The sequence below is a fragment of the Grus americana genome, chromosome 3 (genome assembly GCF_028858705.1).
Source record: "Grus americana isolate bGruAme1 chromosome 3, bGruAme1.mat, whole genome shotgun sequence".
In the NCBI taxonomy this organism is placed as follows: domain Eukaryota; kingdom Metazoa; phylum Chordata; class Aves; order Gruiformes; family Gruidae; genus Grus; species Grus americana.
In genome coordinates this window covers 112486128-112508324 of record NC_072854.1, presented here as the reverse complement: position 1 = coordinate 112508324, position 22197 = coordinate 112486128, and the positions used below count along the sequence as shown (strand labels likewise).

The following is a 22197-nucleotide window of genomic DNA, read 5'->3' as shown; positions in this document are numbered from 1 at the left end:
TAGATTCTGCACGAGAGTCAGCTGTGTTTTCTGTTGGCTATAGGAGAAAGAATAAAATCTGTCATCATAGGGACATCTTTCCAAGGAAGCACTCATTTTTTATTCTTTTCTTCACTCTCACCAATTTTTCACAGCTCTTTAAAGCTGAGAGGAGCTGACTGTTCTCCTGTCAGCTTACTCGGTGTACCCGAAGGAGACTAAGCTTTCTGCTGCTCCTTGTTGCTCCTTAATTGGATTACCACGGGCTACTTTATCCCAGATCGGCTCAGTTGTGTCCTGGGGCTCAGGGGGACAGGCAGCTCTCACCTGTCAACTATGCAGAACTATGTATAAATGTGGAAATAGTATGTTTGGGGATGTTTAGCCAAATGCTGTATACGATTAGCTATGCAATGTGGAAAAAAAAAAAAAAAAAGGAAGCAACCGTATTTGCCTAACAAAGCCAACTTCCAGAAAATCATGTTGACTGGTACAAATTATATTTTTACCCTGTGGGATTTTTATCATCTGAAATCTCAGACAAAGCACTCATTTGGTGTGTTAGGCCATGATGATGCTAGTCGAGGTATTTTACCATATACTTAAATGTTTCAAATAGGTATTCCAGTCATAACCACAGTCATGAAATTAGGACAAAGTGAATTTGAATATTGTGTCCTGCCAATCTCCTCCTGCTGCTGCCTGGGAGCATTAATGCCTCATAAACACTATTTTAACCAGTGATTTGAGCCACTGCTGGCTGGTGGCCACACTTATTTCTGCCTGGGCCTTTTTTTATATTGCTGTTAATTTATTCATAGAGCTGAATATCATTTTACTATTTGTTCTCTGCAAAATCCAATTCTACTTTTGACTCTCCTTGCTTTATTCTGCACCACTTGGTCTCTGCGATCCATATCAGTGGCTGATGGACTTCCTTTGCTCACTTTTTGTAGTGAGTAAATTTGCTTTATTAATTGGATTGCACTTACTGTGTCTTTTATAATAAGTGTTAATGAAACTGGAATCGTGGCACAACTGCCAAGACACTCACTGTCAGCCTCATTCTTGCTGCTTATGCCTTGGGGATGGTCGTGGGAGCATCATTCATAAGCGCAGCAGAACCTGCCTGGGGTGACCTGTGCTGGTGCATGGGCAGGGGGGGACAGCCCCTGTTAGCTGGAGCACGAAGCATCACGAGATCAGTGATGAGATCACTGAAGATCACCAGAGAGCATCCACCAGCCATGCTCCTGGATCCAAGAGGAGACCTAAAAAGAATTTTCACAGGACTTGGGTGTACTGCAGATAGTTGGCTGCAAGCCAGGGAGCCCTTTGAAAACACTGGAGAGAGCGAGCATGAAAAGAAAGACCTCACCACACAGTGGGCTGCACAGAATGCTATTTATAAACCCTTTAATTGGTATGCTTCCTTATCTAGCGGCTCTCAGTTTCCTTCTTTTAGTTGCTTTTCAAGGTGCAATGGTGTTGTTCTAGAGGTGCAAAGTTCTTTTCATGTTGGCATACTCACCTGAGGGAAAAAGGCACCAAGACATCCACTTCACTCAAGTCCTTTGCGTCATGTTCAAATGCAATTGTCTAGGGAGCTCTTCCTGGGGTGATTTCTCTCTTCCCTCCAAAGATGAACTCCTGATAGTTTTTGTTCCTCTACTAAAACTGATTCCATGTTCATGGTCTTCAGCTCTAAATCCCATCAAATTCACCAATACAGTGAGTTTTCAGAATTAAAACCTGCCTTTTGACTTACAGTCTGAAATGTAAAATGCTCATCACAGAAACAACTGGTCTAAATCTAGCGTGTGAAACAGCAAGGTCTCTTCCTGCAGTATTTGCTTAGGAAATGATCGCCTCCATGCTATCACAGCTATCAGCTGTTACAGCCAAGAATATCTGGGTCCTACCTTACCAGCAGGAGTTGTGAAAACCTCCCAAACATTCATCTTTATTACTAGCACTTCTTCTTCCCAAGTCCTTGGACAATGGACACACGGTCATTATTTGGACATTGCCAGGATGTGTCCTCTCCCGTACTGCCCCCCTCTGCCATTCCTTGATGTCCATCCCTCTGAAACTCTGGTCCAGTTAGTTGTAAATGCATGTCCTTTGGTAGGACAAGAAAGGGAACTTCACAGAGCCGAGGGGAGAAATACAATCCATGAAGCTACATGTGAAATATGCTAGCGTTGATCACAGGCACAGAAATATGGGCACAGCTACACACAAGGTGATCTGAATCAGACACAAGGTGGCTCAAAGGAACCTCAAAAGATGGTTGTAGCATCAGGCTAGGTTTATGTCCTACTCCATGGGAACAGGATGCATAAAGGCCTTTGTGTTTTCCAGTGTCTTAGCTCTTACTTTTGCTAGCTGAACTCAAAATGCTCAACTCAGGGTTTAGGCTTCTGGGAGCAAAGGACCAGATTTCATGCCACACCCTGGTTTCAGTTTAGCTAGAATATCTCTAGGTGGGAAAGACCATTGTGAGACAGTCTGTGAGCTAAAGCAGTGCCAGAGAGGAAAACTAAAAACACAAGCAAAAGTAAAATTGTTGAGATGGTGGCACTAAGCAGCACAAGGACTCACAGACAAAACCCTCAAAAAAAGCAGCACACAAGCTGAGATGGCAACTGAGCAACAGGAGAATAAGCCTGTTGCAGGGAGCCATGGAAGCTGACACGCACTGGCCAGCAGACGGCCGCTGCGTGCCTGGAAGGCGCCCGTGAGTTCATGACTGTTTAGCCAAGTAACGTGCTTGAGCCCAGTACTACCTGTGTCAGGCTACAAAGGACGGCTGTCTGCTTGTGAGCTGTGTCTAATCCTGCCTGCAGAGTCTCCTGTGCTCAGTAAAGGTGCCCAGGAGAAGGAGGTGAAGGGGTATGAACTTACCAATTGATGAAAATGGTCTGTCATAGCTGCCCTGTTCCCTCTCCCACCACCCCTTCCCAAACCCAGGTAAGAAACCATACTACGTACGTGGATGTGGTCTGCACACGAGAGTCACTAGGCAACTTGCACATGGTGAAATGACTGTTGTAGGAGCTTAAATGTCCTCAGCTTAAATGTCAGAGAGTATTAAAAGTCAAACCGTGCAAAGTTACTGGTTTGCTTCTGCTCCACTTCCACCACATCAATGTGCAGGTCCAACTGCAGACCCAGCTGGCTGGTCTCAGCACAGAGTACAGGCAGGGCCAGTGAAATATTGTAATGCTCTCAGTGGTGCTCAAACTGCAAAGACCATATAAAGCAGAAAAACAAGAGTTCAGTCATTTAAAACACTGGCCCTGTCCAGCTCTGGAGCTCAGTGAAGGTCCTCCAGGCAGGTCCCAGATGGACTGCATGGACCAGTCAGGCATAGGTCCCACAAACAACAGCACAGTTACTTAGCTGTGGCATCGAGGCTTCTACCCTAAAAGCATAATTTTTTTTTGTTAAAAAAGCAGGCTTTTCTCTCTGACAGATGCTGTTTTGGAAGTGGAGAGCTGAGCCTGCTGCCTGCAGAGTGGTCATTAACAAGATTCATCGTGAAGGAACATGTCTGTGGTGCAGAAATACTTGCATGAACACCAACAGCCCTGCTCTAGTGCGTTCTTCCAAGACGTTCCTCTGACCTCGCCTGCTTGCACAAATCACAAGCTACAAGAGAAGAGAAAGCCAGCATTACCACTGCGGCATAGGGAAGGGCTACCAGCAGATCAGGCAGCTCTGAGCTTTTGCGTACCCGTTCACACGCACAAGGCAGGAGCCACATCACTGATGCTCATATTGAAACAAGGGGATGCTCCTCGTCCTTACCACCATGTGTTTTAGGGTTGGGCGCAGCCAGCTGAGTGGTCATGATGTAGGAAAAAATAATGTACCTTGTGGGGAGATTTCATGGCAACCTGGGGCATCGCTCAGCAGGAAGTGTCAGAGAAGGAATGGGGGCCACAGCTGCCACACAGCTGAAATGTAACCCAGGCACAATCGTAGCCAAGGTCCCTTGCCAACAATGCAGGTGGTACTTCTGCTTCACATGGCAACACCAATAAACTGGAGAAGACACCAATGAAAAGGTAGACAGGCTTTTAATGGCATGATCAAGAATCCCCTTTTAATAACAAATCTAATGACAACTGTGTCTGATATGAACAAGAAATGGCATCATCTTTTTTTTTTTTTTAAGATGTGGTCTGAAGTTATGACGGATGCCAGGTGGATCTGTACACAGACAGGGCCTCTGTGATGCATGCCAGATTTTATGGCCAAGAAATTTGCCATGCAGTTGAACCGGATTGTGGTTCCTCGGTCGGAGTCGTACATTCTGTTTGCAGTGTGTAAACATTCTTCAGCTGCTTTCCTAAAGAATGCAAAGAAGATATGTAGAGAGATTTTTAGCCTTGGGACCCAGTCGCATTTCCAGGGAGGCAGTACCAAGGAGCAGAAGTCCTGTCTCCAGGCCAAAAGACTTTGTCAGACTGTGCCAGAGGGGAAGGAAAACAACGTCGGTGCGCCAGATACAATATCTGAGTGTAGAGTCACATGCTATCGCGTTAAAAGGAGATATACAAAATTATCTGCGTTTCCAGCTCCAATTCCTGTCCAGAGAAGCAGCAGCCCAGACCTGTAGCACAGCAGTGCCGCTGACACTGGTTTTCACACATCCCGTTAGCCTGGACTCCTTGCCTAAACCCCTGCGTCCTGCAGAGCTCATCACACCAGCTGCAGGCGACGGTCGGGGAGCCTCTGCCTTGCACCGTGGCAGCCATTTACCCAAGTGCTGAGCAAACGTCAGCCCCTGCCTCCTCCGGCGACCCCGTGTCAGACCTACTTGCGCTCAGGGCAGAGGCAAGATGAGGCAAGCCAGAGGCAGAGCAGCTACTGGCAAGCCCCATGCTGATACCAGCCCAGCGGTACCCTCGCCAAAGCAGAGATCTCACCCTGCAGCCCCCTCTGGTTTAGGAGCAGGAGCACCTTTGTCCCTACCTGGAACCCACCTCTGAATTTGCTGTGGTAGCTCCCTGACTTCTTTTAGCACAGAGGGCATCAGTGTGTACTTTAAACCTGCTTTCCAGACATTTGCAGCTCCAGAAATGAAAAGGGTAATGTTTCTCCTTATAACCCGGAGCACCAGCATGCATGGTGCAGGGCCAGCTGCACAGGTTGGCAGCCAAATCTGCCTCAAGCTTTGCAGAAATCCAGGAGGGCTTCAAGCCCCCAGCCAGAGAGGGACTGACCTGCAGGGAGCACGCAGTGACTCTGAAGACAAGATTTGCTAGAGGAGGTAAATTCAGGAGGGGACAGGTCAGTTATGGCTTACAAATCACTGTCATTTCATGGGATCCTGGCTGTGCTCGGCATCACAGCTCACCACACCCTGCAACCAGGGCTGTTCTCTGGCCTCACAAAGATACCAACCCCAGCGCTCATGGACGTGCTGCTAACCTGTCAACGTCAGCTGGCTCTGCTGTTACTATCAGTATGGTCCCAGCCCCTCGGAGCGCAGCAACAGGCTGAGGAAGAGCAAAACATCCATTCGGGGTTCTGCAGAGGACCTGGGAGCCCAGGGGCACCCACCCAGCATCAGTGGTACAGGCACCACGAGGGGAAAGGGCCTGAACAGGAGCCCAAGCTCTCTCCCTTGTGTGCAGATGCCGGAGTAGCTGGCAAACAGATGGAATCAAAGGTGGTTGCAAACTCCCAGGTTGTCCCCGTGTGCTTTGTGAAACCAGCCTAGCACCTCTGGAGCACGGGCACAGTTAAGCCAGAATAAATTCATCTGAAACCAAACTCATGTCCACAACGTGACATTTACTGTGTTCACAAGGTTAATTTAACTGCAGTTGATTGATGTGTGGGGCAAGGCCTTAGGTAGGCACCAGTGTCTGTGCACATGGAATAGTGGTGGGATCATGCCAGGGGTCAGTAAACTATACAGAGAAGAAAGAAGTGTGCTAAGGGACCGTCGAGCTGCTACTGGAGCTGGTCAGGCTATCAACAGATACTTAGCCATCTTCTTACAGAGGATTTACACTGAGAAAATACCTCTGTGTTGGAAAGGAGAAACATCAGAGATTTTCTTGCCCCAACACAACTTGCTTTGGAGTGGTGTTTCACTAGCAAACAAACCATGCTCATGTTAGTCAAGGGCAGCCACTCTCCAGACCCCAATCCATGCCACACAAAGATGTGTGGCAGTCCACCAGTTATTACAACTCTGATGGCAAGCATGATGGCTGCCAACCATCCAAGCTGGGGTGTTTTGCCCTTGGGTCATGCTCGGGCGAGTGGAGCCTCACAGCTCACATGTGCTTCGGCAGAATTCCTCTGCCCACATCCACCACGCACAGCAGTCAGTCCTGCACCCATCAAAAGTCACATAGCGTCAGGGCACTTCTTTGAAGGTAGCAGGATCCTTTTCAACCTTTAGCCACTATATATAATGGGCACTACTTATATTATATTGTTATAATAATATATATATTATAATATTCTTTACTTAGAAAGGGCAAGCAAAGTGTCCTGCCTCTTATAGATTCCAAGCACAACTGACTCAGAGAGGTCTGCTACCAAAACACCTTTTGCACCAATACAAGCAGAAGCATTTGTGCTGCCAACCAGATGAATCGGTCGAGCAGTTCTATCCGTGCGTTCAAGCCCCCCCCAGCATTAGTCTGACTGGTGCTGTCGGTCCTTTTGCTCCCTCTGCTCATGTAACCCATCCTCACAGTGGCTTAGTGCTGAGAACTGTCTTTCAGATTCACCACTTGGAACACACACACCACACACCACACCCCGCCATCCCTGTTTCTTTGCAAACGTCTCCTGGCCAGATAGGAGCCATTGACTCATTTTTACCAGCCAGTGTGCCATCTTCTCAGCTGGCAGGTAAGAAAGCAGACGGGACCTTTGCAGACCCCAGCAAAGCGAAGGCTCTCAGCAGAGGGTTTGCTTTATCTCATGATACCAGGCAGTCCCAAAGACATTTATGCTCCCGACACGCACAGGAACCCCCAATGCTCCCCTGAACAAGTCCTGTCCGTTCCTACCACCCATGCACATGCATGCACAGATGCAGGCACGGCAGCAGACTGTCCCAGGAGTCCCCTCAAAATGCACATGGGCACAACCCTGCAGCAAACACACCAATGGGGAACCACGTAGTGCTGGGCTGTTCCCAGAAATTCCCGCAAATATGGAAAAGTGCTGAAAACCCTGATTCTCCTCCCCTGACCCCAAAGAGTTTTCTTTCTTTTTCTTCCTAGCCATTTCCTCTGCTCTGGTCAGCTCAATCTTCAATTTGATCTTCTCTTCTTTGCAGTGAAGCAAGGATGCGCCCTCACGCCAACAGCAGTGTTTGAGCAGCCCTGTGTGTCCTCGAGGCTTGCAGAGCTTGCACACCATGTTTCACGGCAGGGAACAGCAGGGTCTTGCCTCTCTTGCCTTTCTGGGATGTGACAGCCCACCATGTCCTGTAATGCCAGACTGGATCGTCTGGCATCCCTCAACCACCTAACTTCTCCCTAACATTACAGGCCTCGTCCCCTCCTGCCCCCAGACATGATCTTCCGTGTTTGCTCCAACTATGGCAGGTGCCCTTCCAGCCTCCCTGTGGCGTGGAGGGAGAAGGGAGGATGAGAGGACCCTGAGGAGTCGTTGACCCTTTTGCAGGGCTGTTTTCACAGTAACGCTAGCAGAGAGCATCACTGCTGGTCCACCTGCCTGCCAGAAACTCCCTCCAGAGAGACGCATGAGAAACATGGGAACGTCTGCAAGCAGGATGTGCTGAGCATCCCAGTGTCGGAGGTACACTGTAGTCACACTCACCATTGAAGGGCAGAACCTTGAAAATCAGAGCCAGAGAGGAGATCCAGAGCAGCACCCACACGGCAGGGGCTTTCCCAAGTCCCTCTGCTGACACCTGAAAGAGGGATCAAGCCATCACCTCCTGCAGCACGCTAACAGGGCTGCTAACAGGGGGCTTACCAGTGTGCCTGGGCCAGGCAGCACCCTCTGACCAGCTCTGCCAGCAAAATGCGGCTCTGTGGACCACCTCTTGTTAGCAAATTCTTGATAGCCACTTGACTGGAAGAGCACAGCACTGAAGCTCCTGTAAAAGTAACTTCAGTGAAGGAATGAAAGAGGCAATGTGACACCCATCCAGGACCACAGCATCACTTGCCACTGGGAAAGGGAGCAGGTCTGGAGACCCAAACCCGTGGGATACACGGGGACAGTCAGGCCTCGCAGGAACAACCCTTAGAAACCTTTCAGTGACAGCGCCCAGCAGCTCCTGCACAGGTTCTCTGGGGAGAAAGCATTGCTGCAGTCAGCCAACTTTCACTGCCATCACACCTGATGGCGCAGCCTTCTCCTATCCAAAATGACCGGGGAGCACTGTGCCGCTGATGCACTCTCTGTTCCCCTTGGTGCCAGGGACAGCTGGGAAGCAGGGCTGTGCTGGGGCAGGGAGGCTGGTAGCACAACCACAAGGAGAGACAACTCGAGCCAGCCCCAGATCTCTGCGTTCCCAGCTCACCCTCAGCCCAGCCCTGTCAAACAAGACTGGGAAGGGCTGTTATCTTCTGTGCTGGAAATCTTTCACTGGCTTTCTGAAACCTGCAGAACCTATTTAGTGACTCTCCAATACATGACAGCTTTGGCTCGTGTCCGGCAGGACCAGGAATCTACTGGACCACAAAAAGAGATGACACCTTGGTGTCACCAGCTTCCTGCCTGCTACTTGCAGTTAGGTTATGCTAGGAAGACCTCTTAGAAGACAGCTAGCTTTCTCATAAAACCTTTTAAAAAGAGAAAGTCCCCACATTCCTGTGAAAGATTTCACTGGACAGTCGCTTCACAACTACAAGCTTGCCTGATTTCTTCATCAACTACTCTGTCTTCCCTGCCTTCATGTGCCAAATGGAAGATCTCTGCCCTGGAGCTTCCTTCCTGACATGGGTATAGCTGGGCCACGGAAAACTCTCCTTTAAACTTTCTCTTGAACAAATACATTGATTGTGCTTTATTGGCCTCCCACGATAAGGCAGGTTTGCTAACCCTGGTAATAGTCCCGTAGCCCTCTTTCCAAGCTCTTTCAATGTAATTTTTGGCATGTGCACTAAGACCTGGATGAAGCATCTGGTAAAATCTTCATGACAAACTTTTACCATCTGAGCACTCTAAAATCAACAGCCCCCAGCAAATTAATAGGAGTGCCATTACTGTTTATATTTCTGGAAAGAATCCGTGTTTGGGTTTGTTCTGTTTTCTAGTTTCTAAACATAGAACCATAGAATGGTTTGGGTTGGAAGGGACCTCAAAGACCATCTAGTTCCAACCCCCCTGCCATGGGCAGGGACACCCTCCACTAGACCACGTTGCCCAAAGCCCCATCCAACCTGGCCTTGAACACTTCCAGGGATGGGGCATCCCCAGCTTCTCTGGGCAACATGCAGGGCATATGTAGATTGTAGTTTGACCCACACTTCAAACTTGCATGAAGTTACAGTGCCACCAGAAGAAGTGGTCACACCCTCTGTCCTCTCCTTCCCCTGCTTCTGTTGTGTGACCAAATGCTGAACTGGACTGATGAACTGAACTGGGTGAAAACCAAACCAGCAAACCAGAGTGCTTGGTGTCATGCTGGATCAGCACTTCCAGCAACCTCACCAAATGGCTGCCCCAGTATAAGGGAGTGGGACAGTGCAATGAAGCAGCTGGAACTTGGACGGACCCCTGCTTTTGGTGGCAACATCAGCTCAGTCCATCAAACCACAACCTGACCTTGGAGTTCCCATGCTTCTCTGCAAAGATGAGGGCATGTTTTTAGACGAGAAACTGTGCTTCTTACTCTACCAGGGTGAAGATCAATGAAAAACACTTTGAGCTAGATGAAATAAATTCCTAGCATTGGCAACACTGAGACTGTCATGTAAAGAGGCAATTCCTGTCACCTATTTCTAGACACTTCCCTGTTTGGGTGTCCAAGGAGTACGCTGTTCTCCCAGCCACCCCGTCACAGCTCTCATGCTCCTTTCCAGAATGTTCCTGTAGATGTGAACAACTTCAGGATTCCTCGGACTTGATAGCCATCAGTGTGACTGTTTGTATCTATGTTCAAAGGAATCAAGGTTATTACTGTACAGATTCCTCTATCAAGCTTTGTTGTCTGCAAATAGTAAGTATTTGCAGCTAGTTGCAGCTGCAGGAATGGGTGTACAGAGCAGCCGTATTTTTGTTCTGCCTCATGCAAAACCTCTTTTAGGCATGACAATGGTGCAAAGCCCAAAGTATTTGGGTCTGGAGTGTTTCCCCCTGTGAGGTGCAGGGAAAATTTTGTGACTACAAGATCTCATCAAGCTCACACAGCTATCAGTGCTCCTGGCTTTCATTTTCAAACCTTCCTAATTAGTCTGGGGGCTAAAAAGTTGGTTGATTTAGTTCTAGCTGGGCGCTAAGCTTTATTATAATATTACTTGAAGAGCACAGCCCTTGCTTTTATGTTCACATTGCTAGTTCTCACGCAACGTGGGGAAGAGCTAAGCACTGAGAAAGAGAATGACATAAATATGACCTCCGCAACTCAACCCACTGTACTCTCGGATAGAAATGCACAAGGTACCCATGGTGTGCCAGCAAACCTCTCCTCGCAAAGCAGCAGCTTTTGAGTATACTACAGGATAATAATTTCCCACCTTGCCACGTAGGGGAACTTTCAACCACAGTGCCAAAATTCACAAACACCAAGAGCATGACAATAAAGCACAAGGAATTTAGGTGCAAGGGGCACCCAAGCTAAAGGCATCCAGTGACTATTCACATCTTCAGGATGGAGCTGTGTTTGGTGGACTACGGGTCTGTGGCACCAACCACACTCAGGTCAAGAAGAACCACCCATGTTGGGAGATGTGGTCTCCACAGATCACAGGCTAGTATTTGAGACAGAAGCGGCTGCAGTGTGCTCCCTTCCACATCAATTAGCAAGCACTCTTGGTTTCCCAGCAGGCTGCCAATACATCCCTACTTCCATCTAAATACCCACCACACAGGCATCTGCTGAAACAGCAGCAGTGTTGCTGAGCCGCAATGCCAGACGGCCTCCTCTGTGGGACATTCTGGAGCAGGTGGGAGCATCCAGCAAGACCTGCCTGTCTCCCCCACCTGCTGAGGCATCTCTGGAAAGGAGAGAAGAGCCCCCTCCACCCTGCCCCTGCTCTTATCTCAGCACACAAGGACGCATCCATCCCTCTCAGCTAAGCTGGTGACAATCCCTCGCTAACACAGGTGGCAGGAGGTGAGCCAACACTCAGGTAGATGGTGGCAGCCAAGGCTGGCATTTTCCCAGCAAGGAGAGAGGAGTGAGCTGCCTGCAGGACAGGAGCCTTCCTCTCCAGCAGCCCTTGCTCTTGTCACCTCTGCTCCTCTTTCCAAAGCCAGGGCCGGTGTTGGCGACTGGTATTGCTAACAGAGAGAGGGGAATGCCTGGGGAGGGAGGAGGCTCAGGCACTAGGCAGGCTGCCTGGGTCGCTGCTTGGTGCTGTGCGTTAGCAAGCGTGAGCTGCGGGCTGGATGTCTCCCTTGAAGAAGCTCTCTGTGGATCAGAGGCTCTCAGGCCCGTGGGAGCTGATCACGATGGTGTGGGGTGAGAGTGAGTGAAGCATTGAAGTACAGCTACTGCTATACACTTGTGGGTCCAGCATGGAAGGCTGTGCTGCAGCATCTCAAGTGTATACTATATGCAGAAGTTACCCAGTCTGTTGGGCTGGCAGAAGAAGATCATTATCTGGCAGCTGCCTTACTTTCCAGGGACACCTGCTTTCCTTTGGTTGCTGGACTCTGAGTCTGGGATTTTCCTCTTTGTTGTTTTTTGGCCACACCAGGAGAGGGCAGGGAATCTCCTGTCGGCCCCAGGGCCTGAGGTCGGGGAGAAGGAGGAACTCGCTGAAGAGCAGTCCCTGGCTTATGCTGTCGGCAGGGAGAAGGACTTTCCCTCCGAGGTGGCAGCTGGCTTCTGGGGGAAGCACTGGGGTTTCTTGAAGGAAGGACAGGGCTCCGAGGGGATGTACCGCTGGACCTCCGTGAGCTGCTCCGTGGAGGAAGAGAAGTGGAGCTTGGCAAAGGAGGAAGCCGACTTTGTATCTGCGTTGTTCGGCACTCGCTTGGGACACTTCCAGCTGGTCTGTGTGCCTGAAGCCTGCAGGGGAAATTAAGAAAGTGGATAAAGGTGAATTTCTGCAAGAGGCTCTGGGCTCCTGGCAGGTTTGACATGGATGTTGCTGGGCAATAACAAGGAGTCTCCAGCACCGGAATGACAGGAGTTCTGCTGTGAACAAGATGGGGCACTGGTTTGAACACCATCCTGTAACTCTCGATGCTGTTAACTATTAGCTGTTTGCCCTGATCCTCCAGCACCCTCTGGGACAATGCACAGTCATGGTTTGGCTAATAGCACATATCTGGGACTCTTCTTAGCGTGCAGCATGGATGTAGCATGGATGCAGCAACCTCTTTCAAGGCAGGAGATACAATCTGGGAATGTGGGCATGAGCTGGATTGCACCAGTTGGCCTCTGATGTTACCTGTTAGATAACTGGAAGATCCACTCCTTTTACCCCATATCTCTGAAAGATCAGAATTTTCTGGACCTGCCTGTGGCAGAGCCACAGCAGCAGCTCTGCTCCTGGGCTGGACCTCCAACCCCAAGGCCAGGCAGAAAAGCCAAACACTGGTGAATTCAGAAGGTCCACCTCCACTTACGTCTCTGTGCTTGTATGATAGAGAGCCAGGTACCTCCAAAAAAATCAAGGGACAGGGATGTGTAGGGAATTCAGACCACATGGAGGTGGCCCGCGCTGTTCCAGGTGATTGCCAAAGCCCATATGTGTGCACCTCCCTCTCTCAGCTCTGGTGAGCTGAAATGACTGTAGGAAACAGGGATGGACCACGCGTTCAAGCCAAGTGAAGGGTAAAGCAAAGGGAGGTGAGCAAAGCCCTGGCTGCACCTTCTTAACAGGTCCAATATTGTGCATTGCTCACTGTTTTGGTCTTACCTGTAGGCAACAGCTGCATCCTGCGGGGAGCTACCTAGCACTGCCATCGCAATGGCCATGGAGCTATCAGACTTTGCTGCCTCTAGTGGCGTTTTCACTGGCGTGATGGGCCGAGGAATTCTGCTCTTTGTGCTTATGGGTCTCTCTTCTTTCCCCAGGAGGGCAGCCCTCTCCTTCCCTGCCTTCCTTGGGATGGAGTCATCAGAGTCGTGGGTGTCCTCCTCAGAACCGGTGGCCGACAGGGTTTCTGAGGCCCGCCGCCTCTCGTCGCTGGAGGACGCTGAGGAGGAGGCCCCTGAAGCTAGCCGAAGGAGGCGGTTTTGCCTCTTCTCCATCACTAGGCGAGCCAAGTCAGGTTGCTTTGCTCTCTTATAAAGCCTCTCTTTGGCCGAGAGTGAAGTTGAAAGGTCTGAGCCAGTGTCCTCCTCAGAGAATAAAATGGGTATCCGACTTCTATACCTGGAGCCCAGAGGTCTCCTGGGGCCCTGCTGTGGTGTGTCAAGGAGGGTCTCTGCTCGCTTAAGGTGCTCTGCTGCCGATGCTGACTTCTCAAGGTCAGGTTCCCTTGTAACCATCTCACCAGGCTCTTCCAAATCCAGCGAGAGCGCCACTTTGTTGGAGACCTCCGGCTTGTCCTCGGGAGGCTTTGCTACACCATTGGGAAGGGCCAGTGGCTCCCCCACTGTCTCTGAGGTGGTTTCAATGTGATTAGCTGAAAGCGCGCAGCTCTCCGTCTCTGCCCCTTCTAGCCCCGAATGTATGCTTCCATTCTCCACCAGCACCAGGTTGTCCTCCAGCTCTTCTTCAATAATGACCTCCTCAAACTGGCCCGGAGGGCAGTATTCTTCATGCCTCATCAGCTGGCCGCTGGAAGACATGACATTTAAGTGGGTCTTTTCGGCAATATGAACAAAGGTGCGCTCAACTTTGGTAAAGGGGGAGGAAGCTGTAGCCACTGCCATGGGAGGCTTTGGTTCAGATTTAAGGACTGAGGACAGAGTCCCTGGCTCGGATACATCCAGTTGGCTACCCATAGGCTGTGGCCGCTCACTCTGAGGTGTCAGTGCAGCAAGAGTGCCCAGATCAACTTCTGGAGCCAAGTCTGTGGTCACCGGAGACTTTTTCAGATCACCTGGTGAAAACAACACTAGTGTTTTTGAGCCTTCCTCCAGCTCCAGGTCCCCGTCAGCAGTGGACGCTCGACCCTTGGATCCCTTCTGGTCATCAGCCAGGAGCGTGGATGGTGCGCACTCCTGACTGCGCTCTGTGCTTTTTTGACTCAGGTCGCTGCTGGAACCACTGTGCATGTCAATCTCATCCCCTTCCTCCTCTGCCTCCTCCTCCTCATCTTCATCCTCCTCATCTTCTTCCTCATCTTCTCCCTCCTCCTCTTTTCCATTTACTTCCAGATAAGGCTCCAGAGGTTTGCAAGGAGCAGTCAAGACAACATTTGAGAAATCAACTTTCTTTATCCGCTGGGATACCTTAGGCTTTTCCCAGTAGTCCGACACATCTTTTCTGAAGTCTTGATAAGGCAAACTTAAAGGCACCGCCTTGGGCAGACCATTCATTTCAAATGACTTCAGCATATATGCCTGCAAGAAGACAAGATGTGGCAAAAGAAAAGGGTTAGTATTCAGACATAGCATTGACACAGAAGACATCAAGATCAACAGCAGTGGGAGGAAGCATCAGTGGAAAGCATCTAATCCATCACACTTCCAAAATACATGCCTGAGCAGTGATCGCTTGATCATTCGATTCGTACAAACCTTAGAAAGGAGAGATTCCCAGATACTTATCAATGAAGGCAAAAAAATGTGCCAAAGGAGTTCCTTTGTTAGCCATCTTTAACCTGGACCTAAAAGAGCTGTTGCAAGCAATTCCTCAGGATTTTTTCATGTTTCCTAATCTTCTTCAGTATTTATATATTTATATATTCACTCCTTCCTTACTGGAACCGTTCAAGCAACTCTTCTATGCCCAGGCCACAGTGAACTCAAGGGGCCCCTCTGGGCTAAATAAATTCCCTGATCACTTTCCAGTACCATCCACCATTGTCCCCGGGGCAATAACCGTTGTAGCACTCCTGTGTTCCCGTGCTGTGCTTTTCATCCCTCCCTTCTGCTCCCATGTCCCTCCAGCAACTCCCAATTCTCTCTTCTACAGGCTTCTGCTTTCACTAAAACGATCAGCAAGTCATGAAAGCTGACATATAAAATATCATTACTAGACTCTGGGGTGTCCCACCATTAAAACCAACGGGAGGACAGGAGTTGGTGGAGGCAGCGTTTCTTGAGCAGCAGTCTCTGGTGCAGAGACTGCCCGTGAGGTGCCAGGAATAGGCTGCGAGATGATTGTAAATAATACTAACAGAAAAGCAGCAGCTCACACACACATGCACACACTTGACCAAACAAGCAACAAAAGGGCAAAATAAATAGGAAATGCCCATCGAAGTTTGGTCTAATTAACAATTGGTTGTAAGTGAAAACCACAGCAGCACCACTCCACAAAATGGATTTAAAGAAAGCCCCACATTTAGGTCACCTTTCTATTAAGAGGGCTGGAAAATGAAAGCCTCTCCATAAACTCAAGCAGTCAATAATGCATCACATGTTACCCTTGAAAAGTCCTAATCATGAACAGAAGGGCTCCAAACATCTGCGTTTTCAAGTGGCATTTGACAGCATCAGAGGACATTTAGGCTGCATGACTAAACAGGCACCCATTTAACTACATGGGCTATGGAGCTGCCAACATGTTCACCTGGCTATCTTTTTGTCTCTAGCAGGAGAAAAAAAGCCCTCAATAGCTTTTCAGTCCAGTAACACAATTTCAAATTGTGCTGAAAATCTGCATGTTATTCAGTGCAGAGCAACTGTCCTATTAGTATGCCTGAAAAATGTAAGATTGTTATGCTCATGTATAAGAGGGACATTTCAAATAGATTGGTGGGCAGCATCAAGCTGTTATGCATGGTGATAAGTTGTTATCCATTTAATATTTCTTTTTATATCTTATAAATTAAAACACAGACTGGTTTTGGCAATGCCTCTCTTCTTTCATTAAAGCTGAAGCCTGGCCCTGGAGATGGCCCTGTATTAGATTGAGTTGGGCTTTCACTGACCCACTCTACTTTTTGTATCAGGATGACAGATGTGGAACTTGGACTGGTAAGAGGGATTTACCACCCTTTGCAAAGGAAATTACTCACTTGGCTTCTTCCCTCAGACATTTCTTTGAAATTAGTCCATGTAGCAGCCTAAGATTGGATTCTGGCTGTTGGCTTTGGTTTTCCCAAGAAATACACCCGCAGTGCTATCCCTGGAGTCCTGATCAAACAGATGCCCTTCCCCAGTGGGACTGGGACCTGATAAAGAAGCCCTGACCAACACCTTGCCTTGTGCTGAGCTTCCCAGTGGAAAGAGTACCCCATCCCCAACAACATTTCACCTCCTGCTCCACACCATTTCCTAGATGCTGTGGTTGATGGTACAGTTGGAGGATCGCTGGCTTCTCTTTGCATATGTAAACCTTCAAATCTCCTCTCAGCTCTTAGGAGCTTGTGTCATCTCATCTGCTTTCTGGTCAAGGAGAACTGAATCCAGTCCTGCAGTGCACATCCTGTATAGGCCAGAGGTATGGTTTCCATGCCCTGTGGTCCGCCCCACTAGCAGCCCTGTCTGCAGCAACCACTTTTTCCTCAACAGCTCTTTCCCTTGCAAGACATGTGAAGTTTTTCTGAGATGAGATTGCACTATGCAATAAGGTATGACATGGAGCTGGACAGCGTGACATTGCTGCAATAAAAATACTGGTTCTTTCCTTCTTCTGCTCTGGTCCCCCTTCACTGTAATTGAGTTGTGCTGTAGATACCTTTCTAACCTCCATGTACTTCCACCTCTGGCTGTAGAAATTCCTTGCAGTAATTAGCAAACGGACTGCCTTTCTCTCTGTCATTTCATTTTCCCCACATATTTTCTATTTCCCTGCATTGACACTGGTGATTGCATGGGCACAACAGCGATTTCTTGGCTTCTACCTACCTTTTGGAGACTTGGACTGCTTAACCTGTTGCATGCAGTACCCCAAAATTGCCAGAATGCATTCCTTAAAGCAGCCTGAGACTGTGGTTATTATTTTAACACGTATTTTCTTACCTTCATTACTATCATGACCTGAAGCTGTTAACAAGGAAGACTGTCTTAGGGCATCAAAGTCTGAGTCTGTCTTCACTGCTGAGTTAATGTGATCAGCAGCTAGCTGCAAGTGGACACCCTGCCGAACGAGGCGTTCCCAGTTTGAACCCCTCACTAGAGAAGCTTGTGTCCTCTCATGTGTCTTTTGTACTACAGCACACTCAGCTGCTCTAGGACTATTCCCCAAAAGCTGGAGAAGAACTTTTCTCCTCTGCTGTACCGATGGGGAGGAACTGTAGGAAGATGCCAGAAGATCGGGAGTGGAGAGGCTTAGCCTGTATCTTCAAACTGTAGAATAAGAAAGGTGTAAGGAATCTCTGGGAGGCCTCTGCTCCAGCCACCCCTCAAAGCAGGACCAACTTAGAGCTGGTTGCTCCAGGCCCTGTCCAGCTGAGTTCTGAGTATGTCCAGGGATGGAGATCGCACAACCTCTTTGGGACCCTGTCCTAGTGTTTGAGGCTCTTCAATGGTGAAAAAGTTTTCCTTATATCTAACTCCTACATCTAATTTTCCTTTCATGCAGCTTGTGTCCATGATATCTCATCCTTTCACTGTGCACCTCTGAAAAGAGTCTGGCATCATCCTTTCATCAGGTTGTTCAAGGAAGAAATAAGATCCCACCCCAATCCTTCTCTTTTTAAGGCAGTACAAACCCAGATCTCTCAGCCTCTCCTCATGTCACACGTTTCTAGTTCCTAATCACCCCGGCAGCCCTCTGCAAGGCTCACTCCACTACGAGCAGGAACTATGCCGTGAGCTTAGGCAGCCACCTCATTTTAAAAAGCTACCAAGACTGTAAGTGAGCAGAGCTACACTGGAGCTGGCCGAATCTGAGTCAAAAGTACTTCCTTTGCCTCCAGCAAGCTCTGATCTCTGCCCATGTTCCTTGCTTTCTCAGAAGACACATTGCCTGTCCTCAGACAGCGAACCATTTTTTCCCACCTGCTTGGGCTCAGACTCTCTTCTGACTTGTCAGTCAATTGTCCAGGAATGCGTATGGCAGTATATGTGTCTGAGCGTGTGTTCCCCACAAAGTCTGCACGTTTCACCTCTTTAACACTCTGTCTCTCCATAAAACTTGACTGCATTTAAATTCAATGTGGCTAGTAACTACTGTGAGTAACAGTATTTATTGGGAGGCAATAAATATCCCTGCTTTGCACAGAGGCCAGAGTTAGGATATAGAGAGGAAGGAGAGTCAGGAGAAAAAAGATCTACCTGCTCACATTTGGCAGAGGCAGAAACCAGCCCCTTCAAGTCCACCTCTGCCCCTGTGCTCATGAGTAGCTAAGTGGAGTCTGGGTGTTTGTCTTTACTGTAAACTGGTGGGGCTTCAAATTAGCAGGGTTACTGGCACTGGGACATCCTCAAAGGAGATTTTATCACCCAATATAGGCAGCAGTAAAGTTCCTATGCCCCAGCAATGCTACAAATACTGCAAAAATCAGCAAAGATGCAGTCTCCATTTTGCTACGTCAAGTTTACAACCATGCATTAGAGGTTCCCAGGTCCCCTTGTAACAGGAGTAGCCAGATGTCTTCTCAGACAGCAGCACGGAGCCGACTCAGACTCTGGGTCAGGAGCAGTACTGGCATCCAGCTCCTTCACGTGCTCATATATGTTCTGCCCCACGCCAAGTCACGCACGCTCTGCCCAGGTCCCTACAGCAATGAAGAGTTATGACAGTACCTGGTCTGCCTGCATGGCTTTCTGGTGATCTCACAACTCATGAGGGCACAGAGAAGAGACCCTATAGCTTGCCTGTGCCTATGCCCCCGCAGCAGAGCAGTCTGTGGCACGGCACAGAGCGGGCCCAGTGTCCACCAGAAAAGCCTACCTTCCCGAGCAGCTCTGCGCTGACGTGGTGGAAAGGGAACAGTTTCCTGCATGAGCCTAATCAATTTTTCCCTTAGACTGTAGAATCTGAGATTTTTGTTTCTCTCCCATCTCTTGGTTTTAAACATTTTAAATGCAGTAATTTGTGAAAAATAACGACCAACCAAAAACCCACCAGTTACAGGAAAAAAATCACACTATTTGCCTAAAATAAACCCAGGAAATGCTGCATCTCTTCTATCTACTGTTCTGTTTCAGACCATGCTTTAAACCATGTTTCAGACTGTGGCTACCACTATGGCATCAGCGTGTCCTTCTGCAGCGTGTGACAGACACGCACACCTGCCACATACCAACAGCCGTACCGAGGCAAACCAAGACACACTTGAGGCATTCATCATGGAGCAGATGGACTTTGGACCCTGCTAGAGGCAGACTCAGAAGAATCCTGACCCTCCATACAATTCCCAGGAGAAAAAAGGGACTCACACACCGTACAACCCTGTAAGTCAGAGACCACAGGAATCCTAGCTCTTCCTCCCAGACCGTCACCTGTCCGCACAAACTGCTCTCTGCCTTTGAGGAGCTGGCGTCTCATGCTTCTCCTGCACGGGGGAAGGTTTCCACCACCTTTCCCACAGGTACCAGAGCCTTTGCGGGCACCTGCTGCCCGCAGCCTCCCTCTCCAGCCACGTTCAGAAAAACACTGAATTAATAACTGTGCACTTTGCACGAAAGCAGCCGTGTTTCCTCTTCCAGCCTGATCCCAGACAGACCGGCAGCAACTGGGGTTGAACCACATGCCACTCTACAGCAGAGACTGCTTGCAAACAGGAGTCACGATGACAGGCAAGCACGGTTGGATCCACTGAGCAGCCCAGGCAGGAGTACATTACTTGCAGGACAGCCAGAGTTTTGCATCCATCTCCCTGGGGTTTTGGGGGGGTGGAGGGGCTGGAAGTTTACCAGAGGTTCTTAAACACTTTGTCAAATGTCTGATGGGAGACAGCCATCCAGCCACCCTATGCACACCGCGTTGCCAGCCAGGGGAAGATGCTCACTGTAATAAACCAAGAGAAATGTGATAAACTGTTTCTGCTGTGTTTGTAGGTGTTGAATTGTACTAGCTTAAGTTTAGCCAGTTTGGATGCTGGTAACCATCAAGGCAGAGCTTTAAAAACTTAGGCAAGTTGGGGTTAGCTGTAACCTGCTGCTGTGATATGACTGGGTTCATGTCAGTGAAATTGGGACTAGCCTAGATTTACGTAAATTGAACTCACAGTGCGGCCTTCACAAAGTACATGAAACACATCTCCAACAGTCACAGAACTTTGTTTCTATTCCCAGATCTGTCTTAACCGCAAGTTTTCAGTGATTGCATTAGTAAACAATAATTAAACTCTCCCTGTTCTACCAGAGCTCCTTCATCTCCCTGCCCGGTGCTCACATGTACCCAACGATGAGCAGGGGACACCTTCCCAGAGCTGGAAAGCAAAGGGAGTAGAAAAACAAAGCAAGAAAGCAAACAAAAAACCCAGCCATCACCAAGGTGCTGCCTTTGATTCTTTAATAAGGTTTTGGTAGTATACAAGCTTTTTTTTTCTTTTTCTCTTTTTTCCGATTGTCTGGATTAACATACATGGATTTAAAAAAGGCACAAAATCCATTGCACAGCTTCTGTTTTGTTTGTTTTTGATGACATTGCCTGTTCATTGTGGTTTCAAGTGTAGGATTTTACAGTACTCTGCAGCATTTACAGCATGGTCTACATACAGGTAATTAATGCATGCTTTTATACAGGAGACAGAATTCAAATTCTCTCTCAGTATTTCTATATACACAATAATACAGTGTTTTTCTTCTGAAAAAAGCTTTAAATTGGTCTTGCATGCTCGGTGTGCCAGAAGAATTAGTGCAAGCATATATTACAGTGTTATTGCAGTACAAAAAGGTGTTGACCTTAGGCTCTAAAGGGATTAGATACAGGAAGAATAAAAAGACTCAAGGAAAACAAGCTTTGGATCCCTTTAGTCAACTATGTCCTTCCAAATGGATCCCTACTCAGTACCGCCTTTAAAGCTACAGCAGGCTGCTTCCTCCCTGTCTCCCTGCTGCCCTCCCCCTGAGACGAACTTCCACAGCTTCTTCAAACCTTCTGTCCCTAGCAATCGATGAGGACTTCTGGCAACTTGAGGAAGCCCTTCTGCTGTGCCTCCTAATGCCGGAGACCTGCTTGAAGGGGACCTTCCTGAGATCCACTGCTTCAAGCAAACTCAGTTCCCAGCAGATGAAGTTTCTCAAGCAAACCAGGAAGCACAAAACAGGTTACCTACAGCTTTTAACTCCTCTCAGTAGAAATTACTACAGAAACCCACATTCACCTCCTGCTTCAATGGCAGTTGGTTAAATATGATCTGGACTCTCTCCTGCTTAGCAGCAACAGAAGTCTAACCGGTGACACAAGGTAATGCAAAGGAAGGATATGCTGGTCCCTGAGATTCTTCATGGGAGCTGGAAAGTCCAAGAAGCAGAAATCAAGTTCCCAACATGACGTTAATTGTCCCATTGGGAATGGGAAGAGGCCTTAGTCCTGAGAGATGCAGATGGCACACAGACAGCAAGGGCCGTAGTCCGGTCTTCCCTGTAACAGCTTTGATTTGGGTACTATCAGGACCTTAGCATATCCTGGAAGTGACATTATCCTCTGCCAACATAGACTAAGCTTGTTTGAGACTGGGAGATCTGGTAGGATTAACAACAGTGAGTGGAAAAAAACCTAGAATCTGAGTTTCTGAAGCAGCGCTTTCTTCAAACCAGCATCAGATGAGGTAAAAGTAGCAGGGCTATTACAGCCGCCATGCTTGCTTGCAGGATCTCCGCGTTCCAAGAATCAGCACCATAAATGTCAGAGAGATGTTCTTCTTTCCAGCATCTTACTATATCACATGCTCCACAGCCTTTCTCTTAGTTTTTTTACCAAGGTGAATAGGACAGTCCAGTTCTAATGCTGGGTAAGTGCTCTGCTCCTCCCTATTTGTGCTTTCATATGTTGTTAGGTTTGTGCCAGTTTTCCTAGCGTCTTGGACGGAAGCAATAGCTCTGTAAAGGTGGTATGCCTGCCGCTTAGCTTC

The 22197-nt window shown here is 48.5% G+C and overlaps 1 protein-coding gene across 4 annotated transcripts in view; it reads right to left on the bottom strand.

Moving 5' to 3' along the window:
• Positions 1 to 4045: 4045 nt before the first annotated feature.
• The window catches only part of TTBK1 (tau tubulin kinase 1), a 121993-nt gene continuing 103841 nt past the window's right edge, over positions 4046 to 22197 (bottom strand). For all 4 annotated transcript variants that reach the window (XM_054821847.1, XM_054821845.1, XM_054821846.1 and 1 more), the window contains 2 exons: positions 13029 to 14623; positions 4046 to 12172 (listed from right to left, as the gene is read on the bottom strand). In XM_054821847.1, coding sequence (XP_054677822.1) covers positions 11758 to 12172; positions 13029 to 14623 — 2010 coding nt within the window. In that variant the 3' untranslated portion in view covers positions 4046 to 11757. The remainder of the gene's footprint in view (positions 12173 to 13028; positions 14624 to 22197) is intronic.